This window comes from Petaurus breviceps, unplaced genomic scaffold (genome assembly GCF_028583685.1).
Source record: "Petaurus breviceps papuanus isolate PSGF00001 unplaced genomic scaffold, PetGlider_PUasm1.0 181, whole genome shotgun sequence".
NCBI classification, from domain to species: Eukaryota; Metazoa; Chordata; class Mammalia; order Diprotodontia; family Petauridae; genus Petaurus; species Petaurus breviceps.
In genome coordinates this window covers 25,421,511-25,447,972 of record NW_027185784.1, presented here as the reverse complement: position 1 = coordinate 25,447,972, position 26,462 = coordinate 25,421,511, and the positions used below count along the sequence as shown (strand labels likewise).

At 39.1% G+C, this 26,462-nt stretch overlaps 1 protein-coding gene across 1 annotated transcript in view; it reads right to left on the bottom strand.

Moving 5' to 3' along the window:
- TMEM178B (transmembrane protein 178B) overlaps positions 1 to 26,462 on the bottom strand; it is a 457,319-nt gene that overhangs the window by 31,771 nt on the left and 399,086 nt on the right. Inside the window, exon 3 of the mRNA XM_069087383.1 lies at positions 13,539 to 13,676. Coding sequence (XP_068943484.1) covers positions 13,539 to 13,676 — 138 coding nt within the window. The remainder of the gene's footprint in view (positions 1 to 13,538; positions 13,677 to 26,462) is intronic.

Below are 26,462 nucleotides of genomic sequence, written 5' to 3'. Positions count from 1 at the left end.
TTATATATATATAATTTTTTTTTTTGCTTTTTGGAGGGCAATTGGGATTAAGCAACTTGCCCAAGGTGACATGGCTAGTTTTGTGTTAAGTGTCTGAGGTCGGATTTGAACTCAGGTCCTCCTGACTCCAGGGCCGGTGCTCTATTCACTGTGCCACCCAGCCGCCCCCTCCTTATAATTTTAAAATGAAAATAAGAGATCATATAGATCCTAGGTTCTTTAATCAATGAGAAGATCTTTGAGGACAGAGCTTCCCCCCCCCCACTCCCACCCTCCATCTTCCCTGAACCATAAGTATACAAATTTTGTTGGACTGAGTCTAGAGTCATAAGATATTTTCACAAGTAACTGGGACTTGAAGCAGTAGGTATATGGTAGGTAATATTGTAATAGCACAAACCAAGTCATATAGGAGTTCAGCTCAGTAGGCACTTAAAGAATTCTTCTTGATTGATACCTTATTCAAGCCTTTCAAGAACCTTGTGAGGTAGGTAGTGCAAGTGTTATCACCCCATTTTACAGATGGGGAAACCGAGATTTTATATACAGGATATGTTTCTTCACTCTACCACACAGAAGAATGGTCACACCTTTAATCTTATCAGTCAAGATGATTCAGACTCATCACTCCAAAATTCCTCTAACCATAACCCCTTATCCTTCCATTTATCTGCTTCTGAAACTCATCCTCTGTTCTCATCATAGCTTCCATTCCTCCCTTTTCTGGTGTTACTTTTCTTTCTTCAAAATTTGGGCCTATATTTAGTCAGTTCAAATTTCCATTCTATCTTCTACCCCTGAATCCCTTGTCTTGTTGTTCTATTTCCACCTATGGCTTTCCAAATCCTGATCCTGGATTACTCCCACAATCTGCCTCCAGTGTGCCTACTTGTGTGCTTCTAAACACCCCTAGAGAACACTACCCACTGACTGGATCCATGATAAATTTATGCCATCCACTCTCCACTGGGTTATTATTGCTTCATGCCAAGGCTTTTACTCTATCAAATTCTCCACAATGTCTGTTCCAAACTTCTTGTCTCCTTAAACTATCTTTTATACCTCCCTCACCTATTCCTCTCAACACAGCTCCTCACCACCTACTTGACTGAAAAAAATGAAGTCATCTACTAAATGTTCTTTTTCCTACCCAATAAAACATTTCAAATCATCTCAACACCATTTCCCATTCTTCCCTCCTATGCTCTAGGCTTAAGGGAGGGTGTGGCCTTTCTTTTTGCCAATGCCAATGCCTCTATTTGTACCCTTTACACCGTTTCCTCCACAAACTCGTCCTTTCAGCTACCCCATTCTCTCCCTAATTATCTACGCTTCCTTATCACATGGTTCCTTCTCTGCCACAAACATGATCTCATCTCCCATATGCTTAAAAAAATCCAATAACCCTTTACTTGAATCTACTACCCCTTAAGCTAACAGTCTACATCTGTCCTCTTTTTACCAACAAATTCTTATCAAAAGCTATCTATACTGATTGCCTCCACTTTCTGACTTTCCAGCCTTGCATTGTGGTTTCCATGCTCACCACTCAAGTGAAACTGCTCTCTACAAGGTTGCCAATGGTTTTTTCTCAGTTCTTCTCTATCCTGACCTCTCTGTGGCATCTCACACATGATTTATCCTCTCCTAGATATGCTCTCCTCCATGGGTTTTTGTGACCCTGCTCTATTGTTTTTCTCTTGTTATCAGTCTGATTTCTTCTCAGTATTCTCTAGAGGATAATCATTCATCTTGTACTCCCTATGTGTGGATATGCTCCATTGCTCTGTCCTGGACTCTCTTCTCGTCACTCTGTACTTATGACCCCTCTCGGTGAAATCATTAGCTTTCATGGGTTCAATTATTATCAATTCTGTAGAAGACTCCCAAGTCTACATATCCATCCAACAACTCTCTCCGGAGTTCTAGTTTCACTGCCTGCCAGACATTTCCATCTGTCCCCACTGGCATCTCCAACTCAGACTGTCTGTCCTAAACTGAATGAATCTTTAGCTATAAACCCACTTCTCCTCCTAATTTCTCTATTCATGTCCAGAACAACATTGTTCTTCTAGTCCTCTAGTTTCACCACCTAGGAATCTTCCACAGCTCTTCACTCCTTACTCGCCATACCCAAACAGTTCCCAAGTGGTATATATTCTACCTCCTCAACGTCTCTTGAATCTGTCCCCTTCTCTCTATGCTGATGGCCACCAGTCTGGTTTAGAATTTTATCATCTATCCCGGGGTGGGAAACCTGCAGCCTTGAGGCCCCATGTAGCTTTCTAGGTCTTCTGGTGCTACCTTTTGACTGAGTCCAAGTTTTACAGAACAAATCCTTTTATGAAGGGGATTTGTTCTGCAAAGTTTGGATTCAGTCAAAGGATCACACTTGAGGACCCAGAGAGCAACTTGTCACCTCGAGGCCACAAGTTCCCCACCCTGAATCCCTTAGATTAGTGCAACAACCTCCCAATTTGTTTTCCTACATCCAGTCTGCTCCTTCTCTATCCTCCAAGCACTTTCCAGATTGATATTCCTAAAACTCAGATATGATCATGTCACACCTCTGCTCAATAAGCTTCTGGGATAAAATACAAACTTCTATTTCTGATCTGACCTCAGCCTTTCCAGGCTGATTACATATTACTCCCCTTCATGCACTCCACGTTCTGGCCTAACTGGTCTGCTTGCTGTACTTCAAGCTTAACCTTCCATCTTTGCACAAGCTGGCTGGCCCTCCTCCTGCCCAGAGCTCAACTTCCATGATTTTGTGAATGTTCTCCCTTCTTAGCTTTGCCTTCTAGAACTTTTTGCCCCCTTCAAGGCTCAACTGAGAGACCATTTCCTTCAAGAAAGCTTTTCCAATTTCTCCAGTTTCACTTTGTATTCATTTCGCATAAATCCAGTATTTACTTGTTTGTGTTATGTCCTCTCCAGTAGAGCAACAGAATTCAAGCTCCTTGAGACCAGTCCCTTCTGCTTTGTATTCCCAGTCTCTGCACACAGAAAGTACTTGGTGAAATCTAATTGATTGATAGCTCATTCAAACCTTTTAAAAACTCTGAGGTAGGTAGTACAAATATAATTATCCCCATTTTACAGATGGGGAAGATGCAGCTTTTAGGTTAAATTATTCACCTATCAGCACACAGATAGTAAATAACAAAAGTGAGTCTTCTCACTCTAAGTTCATAATGCGCACTCTCTCTCTCTCATTGTGCCATATTGCATGGCCCTTCAGACTATAATAAAGGGTCCCCTGGTTGTCATTTCTTCTTCTAGGTAAATTATCTGGCATGTTTTGTTGATCTACCCTAGTTCTCCAAAGCTACATCGTCCTGACCAGCCTTGTCTCACTACTAACTGAAGCAGGTCGTGATGAGGTTAGCTTGGGTGATTTATGAGCAGCAGAAGCATTTTAGCTTCTAACTGACCTATATAACCAGAACCTGCCTCTCATCTTCCATTCCTTCTCCCTGAGTGCTCAAGCAGACGCACACACACACACACACACACACACACACACACACAATCACAGGATGGAATAAAGCATTTCTCACACTTGCACCCCCTCTTCCTCTTGATTATCTCCTGGGAACAGCTATCAACAGTACTGAAGCAAGGGATTTCCCTCTTTCCCAAAGACATTACTGTTTTCTTCTGGTGTTTTGGGACTTGCTTCAAGGGCCTAGAAGCTTACCTTGACAGCTTTCCTTTCTCTAAAGCATGAAAGTCTCTCTAGGAACAGCCCTGAAAAAACTGTAGGGAGGAAGGCTTTTGAAGTTGCCTTTGAGATCGTCTAAGTTTCCATGGAGATCAAATACTAATCAAATCATCAACTCATTCAGAGACTTTCTGCTTCCAATCTATAGTCAGAAGAAAACCTGCAGAGAAATTCGTGATGTGCAGGGTAACACCCATTCTAATAGTAGAAAGGTTCCTTGAGTCTGACAGCTCTCCTTCCTTACTCCTCTCTCTCGTTTTATATCTTGTCCTTTGCCTTTAATCCTTTTTCTACCTGAAGCCCTGAGAGGTCTGAAGGATTAGTGAGGGGTCTGATATCAATGTAGCAGCAACAATAAGAACATGTGCTTGGTGACCATTGTGTACTTTTATGCTAGGAAACAGGAAAGTTTTCTATTTTAGTTATTCTGTCATATGGTTTCTTGTGTATATGTGGTATATTTTTACTTACTAGATCATAAGTTCTATGGGAGCAGGGACCTTTATCTTTGCACCTCTGCCAGCACATAGTAGGTACTTAATATATATTCTATATGTGAATTTAAATGTATGTATTTGTGTATACATACACATATACACAAACAGAAATTAATTCACAAAGTCACCTATCTGGCGTCCTTCCTTATTCCTTCTCTTCCCTGCCTGGTGTCCTTTTGGCTTTGGAGGAGACTCCTGTGTGTACCATATTATGCAAATGTGTTCAGAGGTAGAAAAAAATGAAGAAAAAAACACATTCATTAAGTGCTATGTGCCAAGCATTGTGCTTAGCACTGGGGATACAAATTAAAAACTGAAGAAAGTCTCTGCCCTCAAGGAGCTTATATCATAATGGGTAAAACAAACAAACAAACATTCTCAGGGCAGTGGTAGCCAAGTAGGGGTACTTTGTTCTAGAAAGCTAGAGGGATGTTCATTGGGATCATGGAGGAGTAAACTGACACACCCCATCCAGGAACAATGAAGAGCATGGAGGGGCCAGGAAGAGAAAGTGTCAAGGAGGCTGGAGATACAGATAGATACATAGTATCTATCTAAATCTATCTGATATGTACCTCCTTATTTTCCTGTTGTCTCCCTCATTAGAATGTAAGCTCCTTAAAGGTAAGGACTGATTTTGCCTTTCTTTCTATGGCCAGTGCTTAGTACAGTATCTGACACAGAGTAAGCACTTATAAATGCCTGTTGACTGACGGTCTTAGAAAGTTGCTGGCCCTGGACACTGATAGATTAAGTGACTTGCCCAGTTATCATTCAGCCAGTATGTAGGTAATGTGGGTCTTAAAGCCAGCTTTTCCTTACCTGAGGCCAGTTCTCTATCTGGTATGCTATGCTGTCTCTTCATTAGAGACGGAATGTCCTCATTAGTTCTTGAAAATAAGCTTATAAATCAAAAGGTAAAGTGGCAGAAAATTCTAAACAAATTTTACTCAAGGAACTGTTCGTACAGTGTAACTGAATATATTTATAAAGAGGAGATGTCAGCCAGAACTAATCTTAGTTGGTTTTTGAAGAAATTCTCAATCAACTGTTTCTGGGGTGACTAGTATTTTATATTTGCCAATAACAAATATCTAATTGTGTATTTGTGTGTAGGGAGTATGTCACAAACTATACACACATATATGCACATATAATGGCACATATATAAATATATACATACATAGAGACATGTATATATATATATTTACATTTTTATACACACACACAGTCTAGATATTCTTCTTACTTTCCCTCTTCTCTTTCCCACAAACTCAAACTTGAATCTAGTACCTGATTGGAATCTGAAGTATTTCTGGATATGTTTCTCACCTATGCTTTAGAGAGGAGAGAGAGTAGGTGATGGATAAGATGGGCTATCATTCTATTTTCCAAGAAGGCCTATTTGCTTTAAACAGACTTCTCTATGAAAAAAACATACCACCTCTTCAATCCTTTTGAGTATTGCTCCTAGGTGGGTATGAATTGCTGGGTTTGGCCCTATATAAATAAAACAGGTTCATTCAAACAAACAGGAATGATGTGCAAAGTATCTCAGTATGGAACTGTAGAATTTGGAATGAAATGTCCCAGGCTCAAATACTGGCTCTGCTGTGTTGATTGTGTGTCTTTTGGTAAATCACTTTAGGTAAATCACCAGAGGTTTCTGGTGATCACAGTTCATTCATCTGTAAAATGAAGGTATTGGGCTAGATGACTTTAAAGGTTCCTTTTGACTCTAAGGAGGATCCTAAGAGATCTCACTACTGTTCCAGAACCTCTGGCTTCCATGATGGTAGCTGAAAGAAGGGCAAGTGTAGTTCTGAGACATTCTGGTTTCATGAGTTTGTAAATCATTTAGCAATGGGATGGTTTGGTTAGTCAATGTTCCTTGCATAACCCTCCAGTTCCAACATGACTGGGACAATAGGAAGAAAAGAAAACAGTGATTTCTGTCCAGGCCTCCCTGATAAACAAGGATCTGAATGTTAACAGACATCTGAAGAGGCTCCAAAATAGGACCTACACAGAAGAATAACCTGTTCTTCTAATACCTAATAAGAATAACACAATCCTGAGTTTGTAAATTTAGCCACTGGTTAGGATAGCTCTATATTTGGCTTCTGTATCACTGATTTCTCCAGTGTCTGATATTTGCCCTCAGTTTCCCAGCAATACTTCTTAGATCCTCCTTGACAAAAATCCTACACTACATCTTTCTATGTTTGTTATACCAGAGAAATATCCTTAATATGACTTAGCCTTCAGGGAAATCCTGATTTGATACAAACTGCTGGTACCCTTCAGGCTTTCAGCATTGATCCAAAGCAGTGATCAACCAACCAATGCTGCTCAGGTCTCCGAATCTGATCATGACCCTCATCCATCTGCTGTTCTTCAGATTTTGAAAGGGAGGTGGCGAAGAGGAGAAGAAAAGGAGGAGAAAGTTGGAAGGAAGGAAAAAATGAGTGGAAGGATTGTAAGGGGGACATTATGGAGAATCTGGAACCTACTGAAAAGCTGGAAAGAAGAATTCAAGTCACCGAGAACAGAAGTGGGGCCCCACCAGTACAGAGTGACGCTACCTACAGAGAAGTTTAAAGGAGTGTCCAGTACTAGGAGTGCTATAAAAAGAAAGCACTTAGACATCGAAAGACTTTAAGGTCTCCAAGAATCCCTGCTCCACTAAACTAAAATACCTTCTCCAGACGGTACCTTAGATACTCCTTAAATTAACCCCAGGGCAACTTTGTCTATGCATGTGCCTGTGGGTATCTGTAGAGGGAAGGGGAGCGATGAGATGATCTTCTTTCGGTACATATGTAGACCTGCGTCCATTAGGGGGCACTGGTGCACACCCAACTAGTGAATTACTGGGAGTTCCCAAATTCACATGTACTCTGTGATATCTTTCCTTCTGTGTCATTCTGTTCCCTGGGCTCCTGGATAGTGCTGATGAATCATCAGAAGGCACTTGGCTCTTGTAGCTGTACTGGCACCAGGACTATACTATGCCAGTCTGGGCTTGATTTTCCCATGAGGGCTCAGCCAATGTGGGGATGACATCCAACTCCCTACCCCACCCTACCCCCAGCCTCCTGGCCTCAGGGAGCTACCTTGTCTAATTAATCCCCTATTTGAGATTCAGGTTGAGTGTGAATTAAATAATTTGTTGTTGGTTATTTGATAGGGTTCAGTTACCCCCTTGCCAAACCAGAGAAGTGGTAAAACCTGGAACAGAATAAAGCATACTTCTGGCAACTTCTCTTTCATACCAGAAGAGAGGCAAAGTTGTGAATAAAATTCCTTCTGTTTCAATCTTGGCATTGTTGGTTCAATATTAGGCCAACTGCCACTCGCAGTCTTTGGGTTGTGGTAAATTTTCCAAATTTACCTTTCTATTTCTACTTAGAACCATGGATTATTAGAGCTGCAAAGAACCTTTGAACAAATGTAGTCCAGGAGGAAACAGATTTTATCCTTCTCCTGTCGATCGATTGGCACTTCCAGGACTGGCCCAGTATTACAATTCTGGCTGTCCCTTGGCAGAATGCTTGAGCCCTCTTATTTTCATCCAGTCATACTTTCTCCCTTTATTTTCAATTTTGTATTGTGGGAACTGTCATCAACACATATTCAGGATTGGTAACGGGAATATGTGGCAGTGTGTGTGTGTGTGTGTGTGTGTGTGTGTGTGTGCGTGTGTGTAATTTAGACCTATGATTTCATTGTCTGGGAGACTCCCAGTTCCCTTCATTAATACAGAACTCCAACTCTCCTATAACTTTTGTCTTAGACAGTTGTTGCCTAAGGTATTGAAAGGCTGAGTGACTTGCCCAGTGTTTCACAGCAAATATGTGTCAGAACTTGAACCCAGAGCTTACTGATTTTAAGGCTGATCTTTTCACCTTGCTGCCTCTCAGTAACATCCTAATGTAGTAAATATATGCATAGATTAGATATTATATAATATTAGATATAGCATATGCATATGGAATATTATATAATTATTACATAATTATAATATATAACATAATATGATGCCATTTATGATATATACACATATATTTATATATACATATACACATATATATCACAGACTCTCAGAGTCAGAGGGGTCTTCTGAAGCTCTTCTGAACCATCTATCACTGAAAAAGGATCCTCTCTACAACATAATCAATTCACTCTTCCAAGGTAAAACAGTATACTTTTGAACAGAACAAATTACTGTGGTGTTTTTTTCTTACATCAAACTGAAATCTTTCTTTTTGTGGCTTCTATTTATTGTTCCTCATTCTTCCTTCCATGGCCAAGTAGAACATGACTGAATCCTCTTCCACATCTTTCAGATATTTGAAGATAACTATTATGTCCTGCCTGGATCTACTCATTGTTTGGCTAAACAAATCTAGTTTCCTCACTCAGTGGGGTACATGGCATTGTAAAATTATAATTTGTGTAGCAATGGATTTCTTGTCTTCTAGATGAATAGATAACAGTAACAGTCGTTCGTTTCCCTTAAATGCATCTATTCTTTCAAACATGGAAATGTCACTGTTGCTAGCCCCACAGGAATCCTGTGTGTCAATCTCTGAACTGGCACTCAAAGCCTCTTAACTTAAGTAGAACAGTTTAACTAATTATCTCTAAGTGTTGCTGTTCACACTGCAAAGACAGGTGTCTGTAGATCAGGACTTTTCAACAAGTTCACTCCTTGATTCTCAATTATATTGAATCCTCATATAAGAAGAAAGCAGTTGCACAGAGTCCTTTGGTTTTCAGGGTTGTCTTTTCCCAATCTAGTCTACCTTTACCCCCCATTCCCCACCCCACCCCCTTCCACCTATGGTTAGAACTCAAGCTGTATCTATATAAAAGAAGAATGAATAACCTTTTGCACTGGACACTTGCATATGCTAAATAACTCTGAATGACTGTGGTTGTTAACCGAGACTGTTGCTTGTGTGATGTACAGATCCTTTAGGTCTTGTCATCTCTACTACTGTAGCCCCCTTAGGATTTCCAGTCCTTTGCATCGGCCCGGCAGCTAAACTCTGTGTGTGTGTGTGTGTGTGTGTGTGTGTGTGTGTGTGTGTGTGTGTGTTCATCTTCTCAATAATAATGTGAATTCCTTGAGAGCAGGGACTTTCTTGCTTTTTCTATTCATAATCTCAGTGCTTGCTTTTTAAATTCATTCATTCCATGAAGTCCACAGACCATACAAATGCCTTGATTGAACCCCAAATTTTCTTCAGAAATATACATAATTGAGTGGCTGAAGAGGATCCTTCACTCCCATGAGAACTGGGCTCACTCTAACAATTTTGGGTTCTTTAAGACCTACTAAATTTTACCCTGAGCATAGAGCCAGCTGAGTAAAAGTTCTTAAGATTTAGAGCTGGTAAAAACCTTAGAGATCTTTAGTTTTGGGAAAATATACTTCAATATTTCAAGGATTCATAATTTAATATTTTTCTAGGTGAGTGAAGGGGTTCATATTACTTATGGTTGTGTGATCTTGGAAAGTCACTTAATCTTCTGGGTTTTAATTTCCTCATCTGTAAAATGAGGGGAGTTCTAATTCCCATCTACTTTTCATTTTATAGGTCTATAGAGACCCCAGCAGTCTAGATACCAGATAAGAAGTGACAACATTCAATTACAGATCTGATTTTTAGGGAGGTAAGCATCAAACCATTTAGGGAACACCATATAAATTCATTTATCTGACAAACTTTTATTGAGGACCTATGATGTGTAAGGTATATGTTAGGAGTTTAGGGAGGTACAAAGAAGAGAAAGACAATTTTCCTACCCTCAGTGAGCTTCCAGGACTGTCAGGGAGATATGACATGTACAGGAATAACCATGCCACAAGGGAGAGTGTGACAGATATATGACAATTTCATCCATAAAATGATGGGGTTACATTAGTTGGCCTTTAAAGTCCCTTCTTCCTCTGGAGATAGATACCTCCAGTCTGAATAAAAAGGAGTTTCTAGAGATAGAGATAGATTTGGCCTCTGATTGGGTCATACTCTTTAATGTCATTTTTGGGTGCTTTCCAAAACAACTTTGTTTCAGTGGTATTAGCTTAAATTCTATCTAACATCTGGTCTTGGAAATAAGACACTGAAAGAACAACCTAAATTCAATTCTACAAAATTCATTTTACAGAATGTAATCCCAGATGCAATCCACTGTCCCCAAGAAACACTTTTGCCACATACCTTAGGGGGCTAAGCCATTCTTTTCCTGAGGCCCCCAAGCCTAGGCAGGGGTGGCTTGGGTGGGATGCAGAATCTAGGTAGTATACACTTAGTATCATAGGGAACCAACTCTTGATCCTGCTGACACAGGGTCTAACACCCATCCCCACATCCAGGACTCACTGGCTCTTGTTTTCCAAAAACATTTCCAACAATATCCTCCTCTCTCTTCCTTGTTTCAAGCTCTCCTTACCCCCAACTGGATAAAGCCTCCGTCTTTGTCTTTTGTAGAGGATTCCATGGTGATGGGTATAATACATTCATTCACATCAGTTTCTGAATTTCATCCAACTCAGAGGGCCAGAAAACAGAGTGTGGTGTGGCAGGAAGAGAATAGGAGCAGTACAGATAGATGGTGGGATGCATTCTCGTTTCCCCATTGGCTGTGACTCATTCCAAGTGTTTACCTCATTCATCAATCTAAGGCCTCTTGCTGGTAGCAGCTTCCTCTAATAGGATCTGCGGAAAAGTTGATGGCTGACCATAGGTTGGATGAGATAAATGTGACTAGATGGGACCCTCTTGGCCTAGAGAGTTTGCCCCAAATTAGGTTTTCTTCCTTTGAACTCACATAGTATTTTATTTGTAGCTCTCATGTACTTACCAACATTTATTTGGTATTATAAATAATAATAAATGCCCTCCCTTTGCATTTCTGCCTCATGTAACCCTCTAGTTCATTCAAGACTTAGCTGAAGAGATACCTCCTTCAAGAGGCCCTTATTGATTACACCCTTGTTAGTGTTCAGTCATTCTATATTATTTGTACATATTCTGAATTCACTTATTTCAGTACAGGTAGTACCCTCTTAGTTGAATGTAAGCTCTTTGGAAGGCAAGGAGTCCCATTTTTATATTTTTATATCTAATACCTGGTACAGTGCTAGGCAAGCAGAAAGCACTCAAGTGTTGACTGATGGTTAGAATTATAGGGGATAGAACTATAAAGCATTTAAAATTTTCATAGGCCTATGCTTATGGTGCTGGTGATTTTAAGCTTTAAAACCTGGTTGTTTCTCTGGCCAACATGAGTAGTCGACATGCATTTGTTAAGTACCTACTGTGTGCTTATTATTGCTTAATCAGCAGAACAGATTTCTTTACTTAAGTATCTAGTTAAACGTCTACCTAGCACTTTCAGATTTATTTTCTGATTCTATCTGAATGAAATCCCTTTGGAGGCAAAGAAGAAATGATCACTCCTATCCAATCATACATGGATAGGACAGCAACTTGGAAATGACCATTTAAGTGTTTATAGGTTTGAGTATATAGTGGAAAGATCCCTGAATTTGAAGTCCACTTAGTCTAAATCTCAGCTATGCCCCCTGTGACTTTGGGCAAATAATTTCACTTTTCTGGACCTCAGTTTCCTTTGTAAAATGAAAGGGTTGTCCTTGATGACCTGTCAGGTCCCTGTTAGTTCTAAATCTGTGATCTTATGGCCCAAAGTTCAAATTCCCGCTCTTCTGCTTACTTGCTGTGTAATCTTGGGAAAGTCACTAACTTCTCTGAACCTCAGTTTCCTTACTTGGAAATGTGGAGAATAATATGGACACTATTTACTTCACAAGGATGTTGTATCAAAGGGGAGTGCTAGATTTGGGCTCAGAAGATCTACATTCAAAGGCTCACTCTGGCAACTGGGCAAAGCCACAGACATTCTGTGACTCCCTGGTTGGTTTTGTTTTTTTAATCTGTGAAATGAGAAGACTGGACCAGATGACCTCTGTCATCTGGCTCTAAATGTATACTTGAAATGAGATCATATACATGAAAGGGCTTTGAAACTACAAAGCATGCTACTGAGGTGAGTTGTTATTGTCACTTGAGCTATTGAAGGAGGTTGTATGAGATTGTATCTCTGGTTTGACCTGAGCACAGGAACATCAAGGGGGTTTGGGGAGAGCTCAGAATTCATTTTGGGGATTTCATTATCCCATGAGAAGCATTATTAAAAGATGAAAACGTGGATTCACTATCAGACTGTTCCTGATGCCATAGGCCCTTGGCAGGAAACTTCAGAGAGTTGTCTCCCCATCCTATAGCATTTGGACTAAGAGCAAGATTCGAGAGCTCTATGGCCTGGTTTGATAATGATGCTGTTAGAGGAATTGAGAAGATGGGGACAAAGACATAGCCATGATGAATGAAAAAGGACTGTTTGAGTAGGAGAAGGTACTCTGCACCTTTCCCCTTCCTTGAACACTTCTACCCTGTGACATGACTCGAGACTTGGACCCCATATAAAGTCCCTCTACCCTCAGCCTCCTGGTAGAAGTCTTGCCTGGTCTCCCTGGGAACTGAAGGAACAGTGGGAGCCCTGTAGGCTTGCCATAGAAGTCCCTGTACAGCAGCTCTTAGATAAAACAGAGTTCAACAGAAACTCAGCCATGTATAGTCAGGAAAAAGATCCTGTCCTGGTCCCCAAGTGGACCTGTTTGGTTGTATTTTTTGCGCCAGCTTCTGCACATCTGTTAAGAATATCAACTAGCGCTGGGTTATTGCCCCTAATCCAGCCTTATATCTACTTAGTCAACTATGACAAGGAAAATACTAAGGGAAAATGGGGTCAAAAGGCTTTCTCTGGACCTTGGTTATAGCAGGCATTCTAACTCAAAGGATAAATTATAGGTGGAGAAAGGTTTGATTCAGGTCACAGTATCCAGCATGACATCCCGTTACATTTCCAGGAGTCAAGCTAATGGAGATCTAAAGATTTCTCCCAAATTCAGGCATTCTAAAGGTAACTAGGTGGTGTGAAGAGAGCACTGAATTTGGAGTCAGGAAGATATAACTTCAAATACTCCCTCAGGCACTTGGTAGTTGTATGACAGGGGTCAAGTCATTTAACCTCCTCAGGTTCAATTTCTTCATCTGTAAAATGAGGGTGACAATAGCCTCTTCTCTAGAGTTGTAAGAATTAAATGAGATGACACATTTAAAGTGCTTTGCAAGCTTTGAAGTATTTTAAATAGATATTAGCTATGATTATTATCAACAGAAAAAAACATGAACCTCATTTCTCCTAAAAATAAGCCTTACCTCCCATGAGGAAGAGAAGCCCTGCTACATACTGCATAAGGCCTCGGTCCCAGCAGCAGCCCAGCACCCCAATGATCCAGCCAAAGAGGATGATCGCCACTGCCATGCCCATGAAGCCAGCCGTCATTCTGCGCAGATCTGGAGCAGAAAAATATGCAACCAAGAGTTAGAGTCAGAACCTTAAGGCACACAGAGAGAAGCACAAAGTTGTGCTTTGCTTTGGGGGATCCATGTTGTTTGGAGGTCCCACAAAAGGTATAGGAACTAGATGGGAGATGTTCTCCCTCCATCCAGAACATACTCATTTTGTCCTTTTCAGACAGATACATATTGTCCTTCATTTACAAAGAGCATCATGGTAGCAATTATGGAGGTGTGACTAGAGATCCCAACTGAGCTCTGAGGGAGGTCTCATTGAAGTGAGAACCAGTTTTGGGAAAACTCTTCTTTTATACTGAATTCTACTGAATATACTGAATGGGTCTTTCCATTTGCTAGCTAAGTAAACCCAGGCAAATTATTTCACCTTTCTGGGTTTCAGTTTCCTCATTTGTTAGATGAGGATGTTGGATTAAATGACTTCTAAGCTCTAAATTCTAAGACCCTGTAACATCCTCTGGGGGTTTCTTAGCAATGTGACCAGCCCCTTTGGTGTGTATGTATATGTGTCGGTGGATATGCATATTTCCTTTTCTCACTCAGCAGTCCTTTCTAACTGCCCTTCTCTCTCATGCACACAACAGCCCATCTGTCATTGTGACCACCCAAATGACCCATGACGTCTCCTTCTCTCCATCAAACTGTACAGACAGCTCTGCTCCACACCTCACTGACCAGAAGGGTGGTGGGTTTGGCATGATTGTTCAGCCAACCATCCTGGATGCGGCTGGGATATGGAACCCTGGACAACCTTCTTGTTTGGGTGCAGATGAGAAGGGACATCATCTGGCTGTGGTATTGTCACCAGATGGAGAGGGCAGAATGGATACCACTTCTCAGTTATACTCAGCATTATGCTCTGGTTCCTTCTGGGTCACCTTATTTGTACTTCGATGCTTTGGGGCATGTCTGAACTAGCAGTGTTCCTTCACTCACCTGCTCCTTCTACCACTAACCAAATTCCCATTCCTTTCTCCCCTCCCCTCCAAACTTCCCTCACTTCACTCCTACCAATTCCTGATCACCTCAATCCAGAATTTATCCCTCTTCATCCAGAATACACACACTTGCAAACACAGTCCATACCCAATAGAAGCAAATTCATTTAGGGCAGCCTGCAACTCACTGGATTCCAGATACTGCCCTATTTCCTGGGATGGTACACAAATAGAGTTATATGAAAACTATGCAATTATGCAAATATTGCCATGCTAACCTATGTAGGTCCCTGACCATAACATTCATATATGGCATATACTGTTTATTTCAGTGGGAAGAATGCTATATTTGGAATTAGAGGACCTGAGATTGCATACTAGATCTGCCAATAATATCTATATGAACTTGGCCAAATCATTTCAAATTTCTGAACCCCATTTTCTCATTTGTAAAATTAAGAGATTCAATTAAACAACCTAAAAGTTGAGATGTTATAATACTGGAGTCAGAGATAGGGGAAGGTACACTTGGCTTAAGTGCCATCACTACTTAGTTTATGGCAGAAGATCTCTCTCCCTACCCATCTCCATCTGTCCTCCACACTGTTCCTGTGGGAATTGTGCCCTGCTTCATAGAAGGCTGAATGCCAATTCAAGGAATCCCTGAGAGGGACAAGGCAGGAAAACAAAAGGGGAGAGGCCGATGGAGCAGTGGATAATGGTTCTCACTCTGTCAAGGGAGTAGGCTGATGGGTGCCCTTGGTAGGAGAAAGGAGAGAAAAAATGAAAAAATTGGGGTTCAGCTCCTGAAATACTCAGTCTAGTAGATTCCCACATAAGAGAAGGAGGGAGGCTCATTTGCCTAGTTTATACATGCAGGCTTTGCAGAGGAGTCAGGGTTACTTCCTGTTGAACAGAGTTCCCTCTCCCCTCCTACAAACTAATCCCAAAAATGCTTGGTTTGGCTATGTAAAAGTAATGCTAATTACAGTCATTTACATGAACTGCTTGCTATTTATTCCTAATTACCATGCGGCACAATAACAATTATTTATATCATTTGTGACAGGTTCTTTCCCCTCTCCAGGCTGATCCTTCTCTTGGTAGAGGTGGGTGGATCCTCAGCCTTTCTGAAGGCTAGCCTGAGATCCATTATCATCACTCTGGTGGTATCTTGACCAGCTTCTGAGTCTTCCAGCCTCATCTGGATAAGCACACAGCAATGGCCCCACTGGGGCAAAGACAGCTCTCTGCAAATGTAGAGTAGTCAAGCTGCTTTGGCAGGTTCAGGACCACTGACAGTTCTTGGTCTCTGTTAGAAACTTGCATTAAATTTGTTTTAAGTTTTGACTACAATCCAAAGCTCTCTACACATTTGCTCAGTCTTCCTAGTTTGTTCCTTGTGTTGCATAGTTATCCATTTACTGCTTAACTCTATTAGAAGGAATAGTGCTGCCAAATCATTTTTCACCCAACTTCCTATATGAACCTGTAATTTTTCTCTAGCTTCAAAATATCATAGCTTGAATTATCACCTCTATGAAGATAACTCCCAGACCTATAGAGCCAACTCCAATCTCTCACCCTGAGCTCCATTTCTTCATTTACATAAGATAGTTCTAGGACATGAAACTCTACACATCCAAAATGAATTCATATTCTCCTCCCACCCTAGCTCCTCCTATAAGCTTCCTTCTTTCTGCAGATGACACCATGATCCTTCCCCAACTGCTTATTGTACAAGAGAGTATCCAGACACTTAGTTCCCATGTTTTTCCACCGCCACATAAGGTCATAGATTTAGAGCCAGAAGGGACCTTATACATCATTAAATACAACTTCCTTATTTTACAGATATAAATGCAGAACTGAAGGAATGAGAGAAACAAAGAGAGACAGAGACAGAGAAAGATCCAGAGAAATACAGAGACAAGATAGACCAGAGTTAGCTATCTAGGTTTTTGGATGCCCAGCAGGGTTTAGTAACCTGTCCAGAGTCATAAAGCCGGTGTCTCAGACAAGATCTGAATTCAGGTCTTTCTGACTAGTATCCTTTCAACTATTCCATGTTTGAATCTAAAAGCCCAGCAGTTTGTCATTTTGATTTACCAGGTCTGTAACCCTGGAATATCCAGGACATGGATACAAACATACACCTAAGTCCAAATGTGGAATGGTTCTAGGCTTTGGGAGACTCCTAGTTGATAATTCTACTTCACTTTCCACTCAAGTAGGGAGCAAGGGGGTGATGTTATTGGAATTGGAGGGATTTGACATTAAAGGGCCTCCAAAGTTAAGGAGTTCCATTATATTGTTAAGGAATGGGGTTCAAATTGTGCCTCTGATGTCTACTACCTGTGGGATATTAACCAAGTTACAACTTCCCTAGGCTTCAATTGCCTCATCTGTAAAATGGGTAGTTTGGACCAGGTGACCTCTGAAGTCTCTTCCATCTCTAAAGTTATTATCCTGTGGTCTTATCAAACCATTAGAGGCTATCCTGTATAATTCATGGGAGTTCACAAAGGAAATGCTGACACTCTACACAAAATCTGGGATAAGTCTTCCAGGACAACAAGGGTTCTTAACCTTTATTATACATGTATCATGGAACTCTTTGGTAGTCTGGGGAATCCTATGGATCCTTTCCCAGGCTAACTTTTAAAAATTCACAATTGAAAGAAATGTTCAATTTCAGTGAAAAGTTAGGGAAAATAAAAATGTAATTTTATCTCAACCAAGTTCACAGACCTGAAGAAATCTATTCATGGATCTTTGATTAAGAACCCTGCTCTAATGTGGAATCTGCTTGATAGAGACCATTCCAAACCTCACCACCAAAACCTTGACAAAAATGTGTGATAGATAGTAGAGTAGATAGTCAACAGTACCTATAGTCAGGAAGACATGAGTTCAAATGTTGACTCAGACATTGACCTCCTTTGCCTGAATTTCCTCATCTATAAAATGGGAATAATGGTCGTACCAACTTTGTGAGGATCAACTTTGTCAGCACTGGACCAACCTTAAAACATTATAGAAATGCTAGCTGTAATAGTGGACTGGCGGGGGAATCTATGATTTCATAAATGAAAGGAACTCCCCTTGAGAATATTCTTCTCCAGCAATGTAAATGAGTAAGTTCTCTAAAATTCATTGTGTTAGATTTATCTAAGGACACTGAGAACTTTAAAGTCTTAACCTGGGTCATATAGCTAGTATATGTCCCAGGCTGGACCTCACAGCCTGGGTCACACTGTCTTCAAGTCCAGATCTCTATCCCATGCTGCCTCTTGGGATGGAGGTTAAGCTTCCTTAAATGAGCAACTTCTCTTGGTAGAGGTCTTATGACCTCCTTTACCAGAATACACCGGGAGCCTATCCGAGGGGCCTAACAAGGAAGACATTAGGGTAGGTGTTGTCCTTGCTTCACCTTGGCTAATAGGGATACATGTAGAGAGAGAAAGGAAAGTGTACCCAGTCATGAAACGAAGAGAAAAATACAAAAACATAATTGAAAAAATGTCAGTAGGGAAAGAGAGTGAAGTCTCTTATTTAGAGGCTGAAAGTCAGGCTGGGACCTGGGGAGAAAGATGAATCTTCCCAAGATTTTCTGAGACAGACATTAAAAAGGTTGTTGTACAAAGGCCCAATTGGGTCAGTTGTAGTTTAACATGTATAGGCCACAGACCTGATCTCATGTCAAGGGTTTTGCCAGCAGCAGCTGAAGACCCTGTATTAAGTCTCTGACTAAGGAAGGATGAGAATCAGTCTTGTCATCCTATTATAAAGTCATTAACCCTCTGGGACATGTGCAGTCACTTTAAAGGTTGGGATTTGTGAGGCTTTCATGAGGTTGTTTATTTCCAAGGTATCTGACTTGCAGTTTGGGTTTACTACTACCACATAGAAAAGCAGTGTCTAGACTTCTGCCTCAAGGTTCAAAAACCCAGACCTAACAGCAATGATGATGATGATATCAATGATAATAAAGAAGCATTTACATAATGTTTTAAGCTATCTCATTTCATCCTCACAACAACTGCATGAGGAAGGTACTATTATTATTGTCATTTTACAGGTGGGGAAGTTGAGGCTGACAGAAGTTAATTGACTTGCCCAGGATCTCACAGCTGATAAGTGTCTGAGACTCAATTCAAACTTAGGTCTTCCTGGCCCTAAGCCCAGCAATGTTTTCATTATTCTGCCTAGTTGACTAGGGCCTTCCACATGAATTTGTAAGTGAAGCACAGAAAATAAAAAATGCTTTCTCATAAGTAATGTTGTTTTTCCTAACAAAAGCACAATTTTCTTTTATTTAACATAACATAAAAATGTGACATTTGTTAATAATATTACTGCATTTAGTTAGACTGAACTTGAATTCTGTACTCCATCTTGCCTCCTCACTCCAAGGGTCATAGGGAGAAATCAAGGGGGGGCCTTAAGTCATATGCACATTAGCTGCTGCTGACATGCATTAAAGTTTCTTTGGGGGAGGGAGAGTCCCACGTACTTTGTGGGTATCTAAAGTCTAAACTGAGGAACAGTCTGCATGCCTTGTCAGCTTTAGAATAGCTCAGGTGGAATCCCTTGGGTTAAAGGATGCCCAGTCTGGGGAAGTTTGAAAGACTGGGTGAAATATCAGTTACCCCTCTGAATATGGCGCTGAACACTCTGAAGCATAGGGTAAAAGTGAACCTTCAGGGGAGAGAGAGGTACTTCCATGTGTAAGGACAAAGCCCCAGCTCCCGAGGGCTCTATGCTCTGGGTATGGTTGAGACCATAGAGCTAAGATCAGGGAAAGTAAAATTCTTTGTGATGGCAACTTTGTAAGAAGAAAAAGACTTCTCAAAAATAACTAATCCTGGGGGCAGCTAGATGGTGCAGTGAATAGAGCACCGGCCCTGGAGTCAGGAGGACCTCAGTTCAAATCCAACCTCAGACACTTAACACAAAAACTAGCCATGTGATCTTGGGCAAGTCACTTAACCCCAATTGTCCTACATTCTCCCCTCCAAAAAAAATAAAAGGAAAAAAAAACTAACCCTTGTCTTGTCAGAAGGAATTCCAAAATTCTCCTGTGAGGCAACAGACTGAGAAAAGAAATTGGAAGCAGTAGATGTGAACTAAGAAACCATTGACCCAGAAAGTAAAATCACAGAATTGTAGAATTTAGAGATGGAAATAAAAAGCAAAATTTTAGAATTTAATCCCATCTTATTTTACAAGTCAGGAAAATGAGGCCCAAACAAATGAAATGAATAATTCACAGTCATACAGCTGTTAAGTGGCAGAGGTAAAACTAGAATCCCAGTGTCCTGAATCTGTGTCCATTCCATCATGGACCTAAAGGCAGTAAGTAGGGAAGAGCAGAGATGAAATTGGTGTCCCTGGCAATGGGCTAAACAGAATGAACTCAGCAGAGAGTAGGACAGTAGATATCATTGGAACAGCTCTACTGAAAGAAAAGCTGGTCAACACTGAAGTAGACTGTGTCTGAGACAAATATTAAAAGGCATAACAAGACATGTAACATGGACTGGGAATGTAACAAGCTCTCATTTGAACTTAACCTTCTACTTAAGACACTAAATGAAATTAAGACTTTGGGTTTCAGTGATTATCTATTATATCATACATACATTTTAATGCAATTATCTTTTGTTACCTTGTAGGCCCTTCACAACTGTTCTACTCTGAAGCATCATGCCGGCATAAGGAGACCTTGTCAATGACTGTAAGCTCTAGCAGACTTCATCAACTTGTAAAGGCTTTGAGAAGGGCACTAGTGCTAGACCAAGTCTATATTTCAGAGGAACAGACTAGTTAAATATGGAGATGTTTGTCATTAATAGATAGGCCATGAGATGATGCATTCATTGGTCAAAGAAAAATAGCTATCCATTTTTCATGGTCTGTCTACTTTTTCAGTGATGAGGAAGATGTGATCCTAGTGAGGGCTCCAATAATGTCGATTGCACTAGCCATTTCCTCCAACAAATTGCCTTCCATGCACTTGTTAAGATCCTATAAGATTTCTTGGGATGGCCAGGTAGCACAGTGAGTAAGAGCACCAGCCCCAGTGTCGGGATGACCTGAGGATTGAATCCGGGCTCAGATACTTAGCACCCAAACAAAATAACTGGCTGTGTAACCTTGAGCAAGTTACTTAACCCCAATTGCTTTAAAAAAAAGATTTCTTGATATTTGCAACAGCAATTAATTTTTCTTCAGTGATCTTCTAATTATAAGGTAAGGAGTAAAACAGGGAAGTTTATGCTTGCTAAAGGTGCTTGCCACTGGCATAGAAGATAGCCAATGCTGAGTCCCAGAGCCTGCCCTGAATTCAAATTCTACTTGAGATACTTAATAGACATGTAATCATAATCAAGTCATTTAACTTCTGTTTGCCTCAGTTTCCTTCTCTGCAAAATGGGGAAAATAAAAGCATCTACTTTCCATGGTTGTTATGAGGATATGATGAGATATTTGTAAAATACCTTACAAACCTTAAATCTCTACATAAATACTAGCAGTTGTAATTATTATTGTTGTGATTGTTATATCCTCCAGATGGTTGTTTGTAGATGATATTGTATTGATTGCATCAGATTCCAAAATACTGCAGAACCCCTATATTAGACACAACATTATTCTAAAGAGTTCAGTTGAACTATCCACACAGGAAAAACCAAGTGAATACAGAATAAATTATCATATGGTACAGAGTTAGATGAATAACCAGTTTTAAAGCAGGTCCAAAGGAAATATATATATATATATATATATATCTCCTGTACAAATACTACAGATGAACAATGGACTGGGACAAGAGTGGAATAAGAGGAAAAAAAGAGGTCTGGATTACATGTGAAGAATTGTGTGGACCTTTTAGTTTCTGTCTGCATTCAAACATATCAGTTTTTTCTCTGGAGATGGATAGTGTACTTCTCCTTAGTCCTTTGGGATTGTCTTAAATCATTGTATTGCTGAGAATAATTAAATCATTCACAATTCTTCATCAAACAATATTGGTGTTACTGTGTACAATGTTCTGGTTCTGTTCATTTCACATCAGCCCATGTAAGTCTTTCTAGGTTTTTCTGAAATGATCCTGCTTGCCATTTCTTATTGCACAATAATATTCCATTACAATCATATACCACAGCTTGCTTAGCCATTCCCCAATTGTTGGGCATTCCTTTGATTTCTAATTCTTAGCCACCACAAAAAGAGCTGCTATAAATATTTTTGTACAAATAGGTCCTTTCCCCTTTTTTTCGGATGTGTTTAGGATATAGACCTAGCAGTGGTATTGCTGGTTCAAAAGGTATGCACCGTTTTATAGCCCTTTGGACATATTTCCAAATTGCTCTCCAGGATGGTTGGATCAGTTCGCAACTCCACCAGCAGTACATTAGTGTCCCAATTTTCCCACATTCCCTCCAAAATCCAACATTGTCCTTTTTTTTTTTTTTATCATATTAGCCATTCTGACAGGTGTGAGGGGGTACCTCAGAATTGTTTTAATTTATATTTCTCTAATCACTAGTGATTTAGAGCATTTTTTCATATAACAATAGATAGGTTTCATTTCTTTATCTGAAAACTGCCTGTTCATATCCTTTGACCATTTATAAATTGGGGAATGACCTGTATTTTTAGAAATTTGACTCAGTTTTCTAGGTATTTGAGAAATGAGGCATTTATCAGAGATACTTGCAACAAATCTCCCCCACCCCAATTTTTGGCTTTCCTTATAATTTTGGTTGCATTGGTTTTGTTTGTGCAAAACTTGTTAAATTTCATATAATCAGAATTATCTAAAATACATTTTGTAATGCTCTTTTTGGAGGGCAATTGGGGTTAAGTAACTTGCCCAAGGTCACATGGCTTGTTTGTGTGTGTGTGTGTGTGTGTGTGTGTGTGTGTGTGTGTGTGTGTTAAGTGTCTGAGGCTGGATCTGAACTCAGGTCCTCCTGACTCCCGGGCCAGAGCTCTACTCACTGTACCACCTAGCCACCCCCTTTATATCTTCTTTAGTCCTAAGTTCTTCTCTTATCCATAAACCTGACAGATAAACTATTCCATACTCTCTTAATTTGCTTATGGCAACTCCTTGTAAATGAGAATTATATACCCATTTTTACCTTATTTTGGTATAAAGTGTGAAACATTGTTCTATACCTAGTTTCTGCCATACTTTTCCCCCCAGTTTTTCCAGCAGTTTTTGTTTCAAAAGCTTGGGTCTTTGGATTTATCATATAATAGGTTGCTATGGTCATTTACTCTAATGTAATTTATTTCACTGATCCACCACTCTATTTCTTAGCCAGTATCACATTATTTTGGCAATTACTACTTTATAATACAATTTGAGATATGGTATGGCTTAGACCACCTTCTTTCACATTTTTTCCCATTGATTCCCTTGATATCTTTGAGCTTTTGTTTTTCCAGATAAATTTTGTCATAATTTTTTTTAGCTCTATAAAATAATTTTTTGATAATTTGATTGGTATGACACTGAATAAATAGATTAATTTAGGTAGAGTTGTCATTTTTATTATATAGCTCACCTTACCCATGAGCAATTAATATTTTTCCAATTGTTTAGATTTGAATTTGTATGAAAAGTTTTATAGTTGTTTTTACATTGTTCCTGGGTTTATCTTGACAGGTAGACTCCAAAGAATTTTATATTGTCTACAGTTATTTTAAATGGAATTTCTTTATCTCTCCCTGCTGGACTTTGTTGGTAATATATAGTAATGCTTACGATTTTTGTGGTTTTATTTTACATCCTGCAACTTTACTAAAATTGTTAGTAATTTCAAGTAGTTTTTTAGTTGGTTTTCTCGGATTTTCTAACTATAACATCATATCTGCAAGGAGTAATAGTTTTGTTTCCTCATTACTTATCCTAATTCCTTTATCTTTTTCTTCTATTATTTCTATAGCTAACATTTTTAGTACAATATTAAATAACAGAAGTGATCCTTGCTTTACCCTTATATTGGGAAGACTTCTAGGTTCTCCCCATTACAGATAATGCTTGCTGGTGGTTTTAGATAAATATTACTTATCATTTTAAGGAAACCTCTATTTATTCCCATGCTCTCTAGTGTTTTGTCAAAGGTTTTTTCTACATCTATTGAGATAATTATATGATTTCTGTTGGTTTTGTTATTGATATGATCATCTATGCTGATTGTTTTCCTAATATTGAACTAGTCCTGCATTCCTGGTATAAATCCCACCTAGTTTTAGTGTATGATCTTTGTGACATATTGATTAGTTTCTTTGCTAATATTTAAAATTTTTTTGCATCAATATTCATTAGGAAATTAGTCTATAATTTTCTCTGTTTTGGCTCTTCCTGGTTTAGATATCAGCAACATATGTATTGTCAAAGAATTTAGTAGGACTCCTTTACCTTTTTTTCTTCAAAGAGATTATATAGTATTGGGATTAATTGTTCTTTAAATGTTTGGTAGAATTTACTTGTGAATCTCTCTGATCTTGGGGATTTTTTTGCTTGTTTTTGTTTTTTTGCTTTTTGGAGGGGGGAAGGCAGGGCAATTGGGGTTAAGTGACTTGTCCAAGGTCACACAGCTAGTAAGTGTTAAGTGTGTGAGGCCGGATTTGAACTCAGGCCCTCCTGACTCCAGGGCTGGTGCTCTATTCACTGCATCACCTAGCCACCCCTGGGAATTTTTCTTAAGAAATTCATTGGCTTGTTCAATTTCTTTTTCTAAGATTAGGTTATTTAAGTGTTTTATTTCTTCTTCTGTTAATCTGGGCACTTTGCATTTTTGCAGATATTAATCCATTTCATTTAGATTGTCAAATTTATTGACATATAATTGGGCAAAATACTGCTTAAAAATTCTTAATTACTTTTTCATCAGTGGTAAATTCACCCCTTTCATTTTTGACACTAGTAATTTGGGTTTCTTCTTTTTTTTAAATGAAATTAACTACTGATTTATCTATTTTAAATTTTTTTCATAAAACCAGCTTTAAATTTCATTTATTAGTTCAATGGTTTTCTTACTTTCAATTTTATTAATTTCTCCTTTGATTTTCAGGATTTCCAATTTGGTGTTTAATTTGGGATTTTTAATTTGTTCTTTTTCTAGTTTTTTTTATTAGATGCATGTTCAATTAATTAATCTGCACTCTCTCTGTTTTATTGATGTAAGCTATTAGAGATATAAAATTTCCCCTACATACTACTTTGGCTGCATCCCATACATTTTGGTACATTGTTTCACTGTTGTCATTTTCTTTAATGAAATTATCAATTGTTTTTATGTGGTTCTTTGATAATAAGGTTCTTTGACCCACTTATTTTTTAGGATTAGATAATTTAATTTCAAATTAAATTTTATGATCTGAAAAGGATGTATTTACTATTTTCTGCTTTTCTACATTCGGTTTTGAGGCTTTTATGTCCTAATACATGGTCATTTTTTGTGTAGGTGCCAGATACTACTATGAAAAAGGTAAATTCCCTTCTATTCCCATTTAATTTTCTCCAGAGATCTATCATATCTAAACTTTTCAGAATTTTACTCACCCCCTTAACTTCTTTCTTGTTTATTTCTTGGTTAGATTTATCTAGTTCAGAGAGGGGAATGCTTAGATCCCCCACTAGTAACTCATTCAACATCTTTTTCCAGAAAATTAGATGCTATATCATTTGGTGCATATATGTTTAATATTAATATGACTTCATTATCTATGCTGCTTTTCAACAAGATATACTTTTCTTCCTTATCTTTTAATTAGATCTATTTTTGCTTTTGCTTTGTCTGAGATCATGATTGCTACCCCCGCTTTCTTTGCTTCTCCTGAAGCATAATAAATTCTACTCCAACCCCTTACCTTTACCCTGTATGTGCTTCTTTGCTGCAAATGTGTTTCTTGTAAACAAATTATTGTAGGATTCTGGTTATTAATCCATTTTGTTATCTGTTTCCATTTTGTGGGTAACTTCATCCCATTCACATTTATAGCTATAATAATTGTGTGTTTTCCTTCAGGCTATTTTCTCTTTGTTCATGTCCCCCCTAACCTTACCTCCTCACCCTTGCTTCCCTCACAAGTGTTTTAGTTCTGATCACTGCCTTCCTCCCAATTATCAGTTCCTTTTTACTTCCTTATAGGGTAAGATAGATTTCTGTATCCACCTGAGTGTGTATGCTATGCCTTCTTTAAGACAATTTTGATGAGAGTAAGCTTTAAACTTGTCTGTCACCCATCTTCCCTTCCATTATTAATATCTTTTCATGCCTCTTTTATGTGGGATAACTTATCCTATTCAATATCCCTCCTCCTTCCAGTGCAATTTTCTTTCTCACCCTTTATTTTTTGAGGGGATATCATCCCATCAAAGTTATCTTATATCCACACCCTCTGTCTATATATACTCATCATACCATCTTTTTAAACTCAATGCTCTTTTGTTGAGATTATATGAGCACAAAGCATAGAATACCGTAGTCCCTAAAGATTCAAACTTACCTAGTTAGTGTAGATAGACTAGCACATATCACAAAAAATGAATTATTATAAATGAAATGGTGTACAAACTGTCATCAGAGAGATGTATGATTAAAAAAACAAGTAGGTTGGTCATGTAGTCACAGAGAGAGATAACCACTGGATAGGTCTTGTGCCACTCTGTTAAGATGTGGACTGGGAGTCACTCAGAATGATGTTTGTGGATGGGTTTTGATCTTCAGTATGGTTGAGGGTACCAACATAAATGAGATCAGACATCCATTTATATATTGAAGATTTTACATTATGGCCAACA